This window comes from Sander lucioperca, chromosome 1 (assembly GCF_008315115.2).
Source record: "Sander lucioperca isolate FBNREF2018 chromosome 1, SLUC_FBN_1.2, whole genome shotgun sequence".
NCBI lineage: Eukaryota > Metazoa > Chordata > Actinopteri > Perciformes > Percidae > Sander > Sander lucioperca.
This window is the reverse complement of record NC_050173.1, coordinates 1474631-1487743: the sequence shown is the minus strand read 5'-3', so window position 1 is coordinate 1487743 and position 13113 is coordinate 1474631. Positions and strand designations below refer to the sequence as shown.

The following is a 13113-nucleotide window of genomic DNA, read 5'->3' as shown; positions in this document are numbered from 1 at the left end:
GCTCATTTTCAGGTTCATAATTGTATTTTAAGGTTGTACCAGAATAGGTTTACATGGTTTAATTTTCAAAAAACACCATATTTCTGTTGTACTGCAGTGCTCTCTCTCACTGCTGCAGATCCTCTTTTCAGCTGGTCTCTGTTTTAGCTACAGAGTCAGACCTCTTTTCTTCTTCTTCTTCTGTACTATCTTTGATTGCACTGCACATGCCCAGTAGCTCAGATGTAGATCATGTCAGCTAGCTAGCTCCATAGACAGTAAAAGAAAGGCTGTTTATACAACTTCGGTCAGTTACAAGGCAGGATTAGCTGGGAGACTTCTAAATGAGGGCGCACATGTAAGTAGTTCTTTTGTAGATTATGGTGAACTTGTGTGTGTTGTAGCAGTGCTTTGCTACTGAGAACGAGGTAGCATGCTAGCGTTAGCATGCTAGCATTAGCATGCTAACGCTACGAGCTAATGGTTGCGGTTAGCCTGCTCGTTTCGGCTTGTGACGTCACAAGCCGTGCCGATTTTGAACAGCTCACCCAGAGACTGAAGGCAGGACACATTCAGAAACCGTATCTCACTCTAAACAGCATGGGTGGATTTTTTTCAAAGTTTGTATGTGTGTGGAAGCACCAGAGACACAAAAGAACACCCCAAATCCCAGAAAAAGTGATTTTTTCATAATATGGGCACTTTAAGAGCCCCGGACATTTAGTCTTATCCATCCAGTATATCTTGAATTTTGTTGGATAACAGGCAGCAGTGTGAAGTGACAGCATTGCTTATTTAGATTTTAAAATAATTCACTTGATTTGATAGTATGGATATGACCCGATTCAGTCGTTTAAATAATGCATTTGTATCATAACTAACTTTTTTTATAATTATTCACCGACATCGCTGATGAAGCCGCCACATTTAGTTTACCTTCAGTAGCTCGTGGTGCTCATTAGTGCTCACACTAAATGCGGAGACCATTGCCTCAATACATAGTGTAGACTCATGATCCAGCACACTTTGACTCTTCGAATAACACAGCCTAACTGGCAGAGGAAGGGCAGAGGGCCGTCCGAATTCATTCCAGCTGCTGTGCAGCAGCAATGTAGTTTCCATTGTTTTGATGTTTATTGTCAATCAGGCAGAATAACTGACCTACTTTGGGTACTACACATTTAACTAGAAAATGTTTAAGAACACTTTTTGTGGGTTTATGTACTCCGACTTGATACTGATCAGTACTGCGTGTGTAACACACATCGGCAGTGGAGGAGGAGAAGGAAGATCACTGGAAAACTGAAAAGCGTATCGTAAAAATACTCATGGTGTGGTGATGGGGGCCTTCAATTAGTTATTGACAATGCAGTTTATATAAGAAAAGACACATTTTCATTGTGCAGGTGCTTGATAATGACTTGTGCTTGGAGGTCTGACTTATGTAATATTTTTATTGGTATTTTTGGAGAAGACCATTTTACAACAGATTTAATAATAATTCAGAGCTCTAAAGAGAGAGGGAGAGAGCCAGAGTATCATTCTACCATTGACTGTTGCCATCAGCTGCTTATATTGTCAACAGGCAAACTCCTAATCACCATAGGAAAACAAAAAGAAAACAAGAAAGGAAATCCAACATTTTTGATATTTTTTTTTTTTTAGTAAATAACATCCAGGGTTGCATCATTCAATTATTTCAGAAACAAAAAGGAGGAACAGATTTTAGGTTTACATGTATTAACATTTGCTTGGTAAAAGGGGGGAGTGAAATAATTGATGAGTGAAGAGGGGGAAAAGATGCTTTGAGATGTTTCCACAGGGATCAAAAAAAAAATAAAAAATAACAGGGTCAGATGACTATCTTCTTAACTTCAGTTTCCAAAGAAACCTTACAAAAAGTCAACACTGAAAGGAGGACAGAGACAGGGATGGATGGGGGAGGGTGTGTGTCTGGGGTGGGGGCAGGGGGCTACAGCCTCCACATCCAAAAAAAAACAAAAAAAAAACCTGCTTTTTCATTCTTCTTTTCTTTCGGAGTGCAGAGTTTTATTATATTTACATATGAATATATAGATAACACAGCGTACAAAGGCATGTGTAAATCTATACATTTCCATTACATAGATAGTTATTATGGAAGGAGAGACACAGACTTTCTGTTTGTCGCTTGTCCAGGAAGAGAGACTTGTTGGTCCTGGTCGCCAACGCTTCTGCAGCTCCGCTCTGGGCAGAGACCACTCAGAAACCTACAGAGACAGAAAACACAGGCAGCATTATTACCACGGTGTTCAGACGCCCACAGACAGACGGAGGTGGCAGAGACACAGACAGAGACGCTGGCTCAACAGCAAAGCTGCAGGACGTTGACCTGGGAGTCCCGAGTGGTGAGGAAAGGGCAGGCGGTTACTTAAGAGGTATCACAGAGTGTATAGGAGCTGTTGGCATCAGACAGATGGCCATCCCTCCGACCCAACCGGGCTTGCAGGTCATTTGTTGCACTGCTGAACAAACAGCGAAACAAAATGACTGAATCTGTGTGAGGACGCTCCACCTTACAATATGTAGAGCACTTAAATAATAGGCGTTGAATAGGTCTATAATAATGCTGAAGTGTTCAGTTATTTGTTGTATGTGGTTGAGTTAGGGCTGGGCGATATGTGGAAAATCAGATCTCGCGATATTTTTGACCAAATACCTCAATGTCGATATTGTAGGGTTGACAATCGGTGCTTTTTCAAAATAACTTCACAATTAGACTTTAGATAAATAATCATCAATAATGTGGATATAATGACTAAGTGGGGAAAGGCAAATAATAGAACAGCTAGAACAGTCTGGTAAGTTCAGAAAATGGAATCACTTTACTGTAATGCAGCCTTTAAAACCAGGAAAAGACAAAACATAAGCCATTTACGATATTACGATATCTAAGACGATATCTAGTCTCATATCATGATATCGATATATCAATAGGGCTGCAACTAACGATTATTTTCAGTCGATTAATCTGTCGATTTCCTCGATTAATTGATTAGTTGTTTGATCTATAAAAATGTCAAAACATGGTGAAAAATGTGGATCAGTGTTTCCCAAAGCCTAAGAGGACATCCTCAAATGTCTGGTTTTGTCCAGAACTCATATTATGTTCTATATGAGAGATATTCAGTTTACTGTCACAATGGAGAGAAGAAACTAGAAGATATTCACATTTAACAAGCTGGAATCAGAGAAATCTTATTTTTTTTAAATAAAAAAATGACTCAAACGATTAATCGATTATCAAAATAGTTGGCGATTAATTTAATAGTTGACAACTAATCGATTAATCGATTCATCGTTGCACCTCTAAACATCAATATATTGCCCAGCTCTGGGTTGAGTGTTTATTTATCCGAAGAATCTCACCAGCCAATGCTTTATCTAAAGTCGTGTCCACAAACACAGGAGCAAAGGTCCCTAGAAACGCACCAAACGATAAAGCCGCATATATGAAAAAATATTCCCCGTTTCCCACAATGCAATGTCGTCTGCAAAGGCAATAAGGGAAGAACATTCAGGTATCTTCACACTGTTGGAGAGGAAAACCCTGCGTCCTACTTTGTGGACTTTGTTACTACAGTAGTGTTCACTGCACTCTGTGGGAGTTCATCCATCAGCTCATCTTCTTCCATAGGAAAGCATTGTCCCGAGTCTTCCAGCTTAGAGAAAATTCTACTTCTACTTCATTATTTGTGTGTGGACGTTTGTCAGCAAGTTTAGTGGTTCGCAACATCCAATTAATCTGGTCCATCGCAGCGATAAACTGAGTACACCAGATTGAATTGAGAACAGCTGATCATGTAGTTTAACCGGTAGTTTTTGGTTCGCGATCCAACAAAGAAAAAGACAGATCCACGCACGAGGCAAGTGGTTAGATGACTGAGTTTTCTACGGATATACACATGGCAGTGTGTACATCGGCTCGGGTCACAGCAGCTCACAGAAGGGCTGGGCAATATGGCTTATAAATAACATCTTGACATTTTTAAGCTATGCTGTAACATGATATACATCTCAATATCTACATATTTTCTCAAAAATAACTTTATTTAACCCTTTGATCATACCAGCGTGATCACCTAAAATGAGAGGTAACATCAACAACTCATGATATTTGAGAGGGCTTAACTTCTCAGAGTGTCCCGATACTGTGAGTGACACTCCGAGGTGGTCTGCTATTATTCTGAAGTGAAATTAGTCTGTGGAAACAGGACGTTTCTCAACGCCACTTTGAGGTGATGTTCTGTCATTTTGAAGTCCGATCAGTCTGCTGACTTAAGTTCGACTAATTGTTCACACAACTGAAATTCAATTTTTCTGTGAGATAGTAGGCAGGCGTTAGATGAAAAGAAATTATCGATTTAATTTATTACTTAATATTTATCCATTTACTTATTGACGGACTGACTGTCAGGACCATTTCACACATTATTCAATAAGTCAGTCAATCCCGTTCACCATAACGCCTAGTATATACACACGTACAGCAAAACTACATGGGGGGCTAGGTTTTCTTTGTGGAAGTGGAGGCTGGCTTGACTCCAGTGTTCTGCACTGGGTGGTGTTTTAAGTAATGGAATAGATTCGTGGTACCGACACCACTTAGCAGCAATCATTTTGTGGCATATTTTGCAATAGTAGTCTGTTCCACATTGTGAAACTGAAACACCTCAATATTATTTACGGGCTATGGGATTTTCCTCCATTTTGAATTGGCATTAACCCAGGACCAGTGGTTGTTGGTGCCATTTCTTTTCAAGACATTAAACGTAGAGCAAACTGCGCCCTAGCTCACAGCTGTTTAAGCTTGTTTCTGTGCACAACAATAACCCTACTGGTTACTTTGGTATTTGGCCATTTACTCTAGTTACCGGCTTCACATTCTCTGCTCTATGTTCAAAGTCAATGTCTGTGTTTTTTTATGGACGTTTTTGACAATGACAATGCATTTTGCAATTGTCAATTCAATTTGCAATTTTGTCATGCAATTTAAAAATGTGCATTTTGCAATTAACCATGTAATATGCAAAGTGACAATGCTACTGCATTTCAATTAAGTTAAAATTTTGACAAAAATTTAGATGAAAAAATTAAATGCAACTGATTAAGCAATCAGTTGCATTTAATTTTTCCATGTTTTTTTCCCTTCTCTTTATTCAAATGGAAAAACATTTTGCATTTGTCAATTTAATATGCAATTTTGTCATAATGTAATATGCATTTTGTAATCGGCAATTTCATTTGCACAGTGGCAATGCAATCTCAGTTCAGGTTAAATTATTTTGACTAAAAATTTTAATGAACGTAAATGGATCGAAGCGGGTCCCCACCAGCCATCTGGGAGGAACACTCTACTCTGCCTCTGATTGGCCGTCTCTAACCCGAACCTAAACCAACAAATGAAGGCAATGAGGACCAGAGGCAAAGTAGAGGTTTTGCTGAATTTATAAAACATTCTTAGAATACATTAATGCTACAGGGTTCATACGCATTTTAACCAATACTTTTCCGGCAAATTTCCCTGACTATGTATTCCTGAAAATGTCAGTCGACATTATACAATAAGAATAAAAATCTGTTAAAGTTTACCCTCAGAGGTTTAACAATAAAATGAATGACAATTTATGTGGTTCATAGTGGGATTCATAATATCGCGCCCCGAATAGAACGTTGAGGTTAAGACGTGAAATACTCAAATGATTTTTTTTTTTTTTTTAATTAATCACATATTATGCTGTGTTAAAAGAAATTCCATGACTTTTCCAAAACTTTCTGGGTCTTTTTATTTTTCCAAAACCTTTCCAGGCCTGGAATTTGCATTTTTCAAATTCCATAACTTTTCCAGGTTTTTTCAAAACGTATGAACCCTGATGCCAACATGGCCACAGATGAACTTGATGCAGCTCAGACCAGAGATTTGAGACGAGTTGAAACTTGCAACTACTTCAACGTCCTGAAACCTGCCAGTTTACACCAATGTGACTAGATGGTGTATCATCTTCATAGCAGCGACTCTGTACTTCTGTTCTACTTTTCAGGCTGTTTTGTAGCTGAATATCATATGTAGCGTCTTAAAATATGAATGAGGATAGTGAGATACTTGCTACAGTTGCATTTCTAGTAGTGACAAAACGACAAAAACAATGTTTTATTTCTCTGATTCACGGTTTTCGTTCCAACGCCACTCGCTCTCTTCAGTCACTCTCTAGTTCCCTCGACCGTATACCGTGCTTGCCGGCACTCGTTGAGCCTGCCATTTTGACCAGCTGACAGTTTGTAACTCATTGATATAAAACAGTTAGTTGACTTGACCAGCTGACTTCACTATTGGCTGTTAAAACAGGTGATGTGCCTTTCGTTCTAAAAGCAGGCACTGGTGACTTGACTAGCTGAGTCGCAGGCGCCGCCATTGGCTGGCTTGAGTTGAGCTGAGACGGGCCAATTCAGGCCGCTGCAACTTTTCCCTGCAACGTTCTAAAACAGTTTTGTCTTGTTGTGAATATTTGGTCTAAACTGGACTTAAAATGCTTTAGCAGATGACGTGGATCGAGCATCGGCAACTGTTGTCTTTGATAGGGTGCAAACGCTCTCCCAGAGGGTGAAAGCACTTTCTGCCCTAACAGGCCTTGACACCACAGGTGTTCAGATAAAAATGACAGGCATTACAGGGTCTATCAGTGGCACGCAGACTGGGGAGAGAGTAGGTGGTTCTTAACACAGCCTGTGTTCACTAAACGGGGAGTGTCATCCAAACTAATGACTAATAATTTGAATTTGAATAAAGAGGCCAAGTAAGCGCGGTGACCAAGCAAATGTAATGCAACAGACTTTTTGCTGGCACATTAAATTGCCATTTGAATAAAGACACCAAAAAACCATGGCAATATAAAATGCAATTGATTGAGTTTACATTCAAATAATTAGTCAAAAAAATTAAAACGGAATTGAGGATGGCATCGTAACCATGCATATTAGTTAACTGCAAAAAGCACATTTAAATTGCATGACAAAATTGTAAATTGAATTAGCAATTGCAAAATACATTTGAAAAAAAGAGTGCAAAAACTTCATAGTTTTTATGTTTGCACCATAGAGTAGCACTTTTTGTTTTATGTACTTTTAACTTCTGATAAGTCAATTCTAATTCTGATTCATAATTCTAGTACACACACCTAAAAACAGTTGCATGTTTACTTAACCATATTAACCATATGTAGGTGATGTGTAGTTGCAGCACCTTGTTGACTTACGCAGTGTTCATCACTTTCACACAGTGAGGTGTTCATGCGTTTGCATGTTTTAATCTTCTTGCCCACCAAAGAAACATCACCAAACATTCCTGGTAGGCTATGACGAAAAAAAGAAAAACTGTATTTCAACTTAATGTTTCCATGTGTATAAACACTATGGCTGAAACGATTCCTCGAATAACTCGATTACAAAAAATCCTCGAAGCAAAATTCTTTGCTTCGAAGCTTCGTTAAATCAATGTAATTAAGGTTGTACGGCTCACCGTGTTTCCGCACGGAGAATAATTACTAGCGCACACAACAGGTTGACGCTTCGGTGGACACAAAACCGTTTATATACCGTCTATGCACGAGACGGCCCAGATTACAAATGAACGAAGACGAAAATAGCGAGGGTCTAAGAGAAGAGACAGGCGAGAGAAAACGACAGAAAGTTTGGGATCATTTTAAGCTGCAAACATTCTGCTACATCATCTTTGTAGAAAACATCCAGTGTACTCATCCATTCCACGGAGCGAACCCGACACAAGGGAGCTAACTAACGTCTGCTGCTCTCGTCCACCGCGCTGTTTTACACAACTAGCCTACAGCATGCTACTCTGCAAATAGCCATGTTTTACCAACAAGCTAAAACGAAAGCGGTCGGTTTGTAGTGTAGCCGTTTATTAGTTTGCTACTAATCTTTGGAAACTTAGCTGCTGCCGGAGACAAACCGGCTCCTCCCCCCAGCATGGCCACTTAATATGCACGTGAATGACGTCATCATGCCGGTGATGTCTGCATTCTTTATTCTTTCTCCTCACTGTGTATTAGGCTTCTGAAAATGTGTCCCCCAGAACAGTGTGGTTGAATAGCCCTGCTGTAAGCTTTGTACAGTCACATTTACCTGGGCTTAGTGAACAGCTCTTTTGCATATCCAGTGCAAAGAGCCAGAGGCAAGAAGGGGAAGGGGGTGAAAAATATTAACATTTGGGCCACCAAAAATGTACTTGGAATTTGGCAATAAAAAATGTTGCTGTTTCAAAAAAAAAAAGAAAAAAAAAAAAAAAACTTTCCTTTTTTTAGTACACAATAATAAATATTTACTATTGCTGTTTACTAAGTATTTCTTACTAAGTATTTCTTATCCGATTACTCGATTAATCGATGGAATAATCGGTAGAATACTCGATTACTAAAATAATCGATAGCTGCAGCCCTAATAAACACCTTTAAGGAACAATGCTGAGGTTAGAAAAAGTTACTGGTGACAATAGTAGTAAATTGCCAAGTGTGATCTTTGCAGACAGTTACATCTCAATAAAAGACAACTATGGTTGAAATCCAATTCCACTTTAGCACACCCTGTGTTTTATGTGGGATGATTAAGATCTATTCAGGTATGAACGGGTGTTCAGTCTTTCATAAAGAAAGCTAAGCAGTGTTCAGCCCACATTCAACCCTGGTTGGGACCAGGGTGGATAACAATAATCCATTAAGGTTTATAGGTCAAGTTTTTTCTACGTCACTGAGTGGTTTGAATGTTCTGCACTGCCTGTGTACATTAAGACTATGATTAAAAAAAAACATTTATTTAACCTCGATGTAACTAGAAAAGCCTCACTGAGATAGGCAGTACAGGCATTATGGATGCTACTCTCAGGCTTTTAGAGCAGATGGGCTAGAGTTCATGTCAATCAAAAAAAACTGACATTTTCCTCTCTTTTTTTTTTAAAAATTGGTAGGACTACTGCCTCACATCCACCACTACAGCAGTGAGGGAACAGAGTCTGGGTAGAGCCGCCACAGTTTCTTTGGTACAACCTGATAACTGAACCATCCTTAAGACCTGGGATTAACCTTAAAAACCCTATAAAGACTAACAGCTTAAACTTTATTAGACAGTGTTCTAACTCTTCAACGTGCCAGTGTTCTATCAGACAGAAGCCACACCGTTGAAATAATGAATTTAAAGAAAAATTCGAGAGCTTGCATTTTAAACAATTAATTCTGTCAAATACACTACAGGTCGTACATTAAATTACTTGGGGAAATTGAATTAAAATTGATAAAACTGCATCAGTTAATTCAATACATGTGACCTTTGCCTGTTTATTAACAGGGAAATTGTGTACACTGTAGTGAAAGGCCAATAATGTGGCTGCTTTAAGGTTCTCAGAGGGTGCAGAAAAGAATTCCAACTGTGGAGTCACACTACTGAGGGTTGTTAAGTACTCTAAAACATTGTGTGCATTATTGCTAGCAAATATGTTAACGTTGAGTGTGTTGGGCAGAGGGAGAAATGGGCATGTTGGAACAGCATCTAATGAGCCATTGGCCTTGGCAGAGGTTTCCTGTCAGACTGGGTGTCTCCTGCCGTGATGCTCCCTGCGATCATGCCAACAGCAAACTAACAATCTAGTAGAGATGGTGAGATTGTACGAAAAGGCAAGAGCCAGGCTGGACCAACAGGATATGCGTTTTAAACAATAAGCTCTGAAATCTACTTTGTCTACTTTTCATTGCGTTTGTTTAGTTTCTGGGCCAGTCATATTTTTCTTTTAAATGTTTTTAACTCTTGTGTTGACTTCGGGTCACATTGACCCGTTTTAAATTTTTGTTTTATATCAGAAAATATGGGAAGTAGAAATAAGCTCTGAAAATGTGTAGAAGAAATATTTAAAAATGTAAAACATTGGAAAAAGCAAAAACTGAAAAAAAGGTGTCAAAAACATCGGAAAAAAAAGTGTTTTCAAGGCTGACGGGAAGACAACACAAGGGTTAAGATAGCATTCTGTTGAAGCTAACTCATTTTCTGTGGGTGCAACAAAGACTTTCAGCAAAGAAGTGATTGTGGCTGTAACAGTGATAGAAGATGCAGTTATATTCAGTTGAGGGTGGGTGATAAGTGGGTCTGATTTTTATTTGATTTTATCTCTTTTTTAAGTCATCTGTGTTAAGATCAGCTTTTTAACTTGGACTATGTAAGTGAAGAGTTGCCGTGTTTACAGCTGGTAAAACCTTCAAATGAGTTATTCTTTGTCACTGCCTGCTCAACTGGAAATGTATGAAAGAGAAAATTAATGAGAAAAATATGAAATAAACTAAGATAAGAATAAGACATTTGTTTTAAGTGAAAGCTATTAGAAAGCACAATCATATCCTGTTTTAAAGCATTACAAGTTGTGAATACATTGTACATAACATTCCGAGTCTGAGTGCCTTTGATAGCTCACAGGCGGAACTAGAAAAACCGCTGCATGTCAGAAACCTGACTGACATTCCACACGACCTGTTGAAGCCTAAACTGAACAGCAAGTGGAAGAACTACCTGGCAAAGTAGTAAAGTGAAGTGCAACTCAAACTCATGACTTGACCAATCTCCAAAGCTTAATCCGGTATAAGCTAAAAACCTATGGTGGCCCTGATATGCAAAACTGGTTAAAACACAACAAAACAGTAAATATAACATTCCACAAAACATTTTAAAAACATGACATAATGTTAGAAAACAATGACTGAAAACAGAATACTTCACAAAATGGCAAAGGTAGGGATGACTGTTCTTGAACAGGCCCCTGGTCAATTCAGAGTTTAACTGTTTGGCAAGCAATTGTTAGCCATTGTTATTTTCTTCACCTGCCCAGAGTTGGCTGGGAGTTGTGAAAGCTGCAGTGGGAGTTGGTCAGCTGGAGTTCGGTGCTCCACTCCTCTTAAGGTTGGCTAGGAACCAAGTATTTACAAAAAAAAATAGGGATTGACTGATATGTTGTAGTTTTTTAGGGCTGATACCGATTATCGGTAATCAAGGAGACCTGATACCAATATTTGGAACTGATATACATTTGCAGTAAAATGAATAAGCATACTTTAAGCATATGTTTAATTAAATGCTGCAAAAGAGAACTTGTCAACATCATCTTAAAAAAAAAAAAAGAGCCCTTGCTCTTGCCATGCCGACACCTTCTTGACTGTCTTCCCTGGTGTTGGTTGAGTGTTAATACTACCATACTGTACTTTTAGACCTTACCAAAAACAGTGCTCTAAAAAGTATATTCCTGCACAATCCTGAATCAATGTTTCTTGGTTAGTTAGTTACACAGCCTCTTAAAAAAAACTCACTTCATTTCCAGTTGCCTCTCTTCTATTTAGATGTCAGAACTTTGTGCTTGAATGATTTCTAAACCATTTGGCGAAGTCGGTACCATTTTAGCAGTTGTTTTCAGTCTTTTTGTTTGCTGTGTGAATGTACCGTGGCAGATCTGACTTGTTTGCCACCCAGTAGAGTGACCGTGGAAATATTCCAGTCCTGAAGGACCAATATTCCTCAGGTTGTCGTTTCCAATAACGACACACCTAGTCTCCATCTGCTTGACACCAGGTGTGGATCATTAATGTCACAGTCAAATAGCACGGGAAAACAAGTGTTAAGTAAGGAGGGAAAAACAATGAAAAAGATGTTCAACATTATCCAGTTTGGAGAGGGAATGTTAATAAAGACAGACTGCAGAAGAGTCAGAGGTGTGTAATCAGAGTGAGTTGGTCAGCATTAAAACAGTGTCCCAACAGAGAGAGCCTGTTGTCCAGTCCCAACAAAGGAACAGAATAGCATGGTTGCAAAGTTAGTAGTCAAATTCCCCAAGGACGTCTTTGCTTCTGCAAGACAGACCAATTGTATCAAACTATTTTATTTGGGATTTTCTGTTCTTTTTAGGGTGCCTCCTGAAACTTTTAATGCTGTTTGGCTTCATCATTCCAACAGGAATAAGAAGCTTTATTTGCTTTTGATTTCCAATTTGGTGTTTTTTTTGTTTTGTTTTTTTTGTTTTTTTTAAAAAGGGCACTGGGGTGTGGGTTAGGGAATAAAACAATATCTAATAGTCCTAAATACAATACTGAATGAATATATGAGCAATTGGTGTCTGTAAAAAAAACGTCGCTTGGCTGTTTGCTACTAACCTTTCATGTTAGGCTTGGGTTTGTCAGTTTGCTTGCCTGTGGGGGTTTGTGCCTGCTGGCCCTGGACCCCGGAGGAGGCCCCCTGCTGGGCTGCTTTCTGTTTCAGCATGGTCCAGTCAAATGTGTAGTCATACTGGTGGTTCAGAGTCCTACAATACATAGAAACACCACATCAGCCCAATATTCCCGACAATCTGCTGTTTGAAGTTGGTTATGGAAGGACAGCAGCATAGGAAATAAGGAATGGAGCAAGGAAAACAATGTCAGGGGGAAAGACGCAAGATATTGGAGGGCATAGTCAGACAAGAGGTGATGGCACAGAAATCAGTCCTCCCTTAATGTAGCTTGCTTTGTTCATGTGTTTATACTACAGAAATAGCGGTACACCAACAGTGGAATGACAAGAAAAAGTGTAATTGATGGCCATTGTCATTTTATCCAGCACAGGTGATGAACTGGAGCAGCCTTTGATAACTACATTGTAAATTTGCTCTTACACATTTTCTCATAAGTAGCACAGAAGACAGACCTGAATCAGGGCGGGCATCAAGACTGGCCACAGCAAAATGGCATTTTTCCTTATGTATGTGTAGCATGTGTATGCGTGTTTACCTGAAAAGGATGCGGAACAGTTGGCGCAGGTACATGTAGTCTGGAGCCTCCTCAAAGCGTAAGCCACGGCAGTAGTTCAGATACATAGCAAACTCTGCTGGGAAACCCTGGAAACATGAATTCATACAATTAAGTTGTGTGAATGTGGAGTGAGATCACTTTTACCACGGTGCTTGTTTTAACGTTCTCTTACCTTACAGAGGACCTCAACAGGGGTGGACATCTTCTTCTCTGAGATCTTCTCATACTTCTGCTTCTTTGTTGCAGCCTGAGAAACACAGATACATTAACA

At 39.2% G+C, this 13113-nt stretch overlaps 1 protein-coding gene across 4 annotated transcripts in view; it reads right to left on the bottom strand.

Moving 5' to 3' along the window:
* Positions 1-1415: 1415 nt before the first annotated feature.
* csnk1a1 (casein kinase 1, alpha 1) overlaps positions 1416-13113 on the bottom strand; it is a 34683-nt gene continuing 22985 nt past the window's right edge. For 2 of the 4 annotated variants that reach the window (XM_031288297.2, XM_031288301.2), the window contains 4 exons: positions 13015-13089; positions 12822-12928; positions 12210-12358; positions 1416-2228 (listed from right to left, as the gene is read on the bottom strand). In XM_031288297.2, coding sequence (XP_031144157.1) covers positions 2221-2228; positions 12210-12358; positions 12822-12928; positions 13015-13089 — 339 coding nt within the window. In that variant the 3' untranslated portion in view covers positions 1416-2220. Of the gene's footprint in view, positions 2229-12204; positions 12359-12821; positions 12929-13014; positions 13090-13113 lie in introns of those variants that run through there. The other 2 variants (XM_031288299.2, XM_031288298.2) reach the window with 2 other exon arrangements.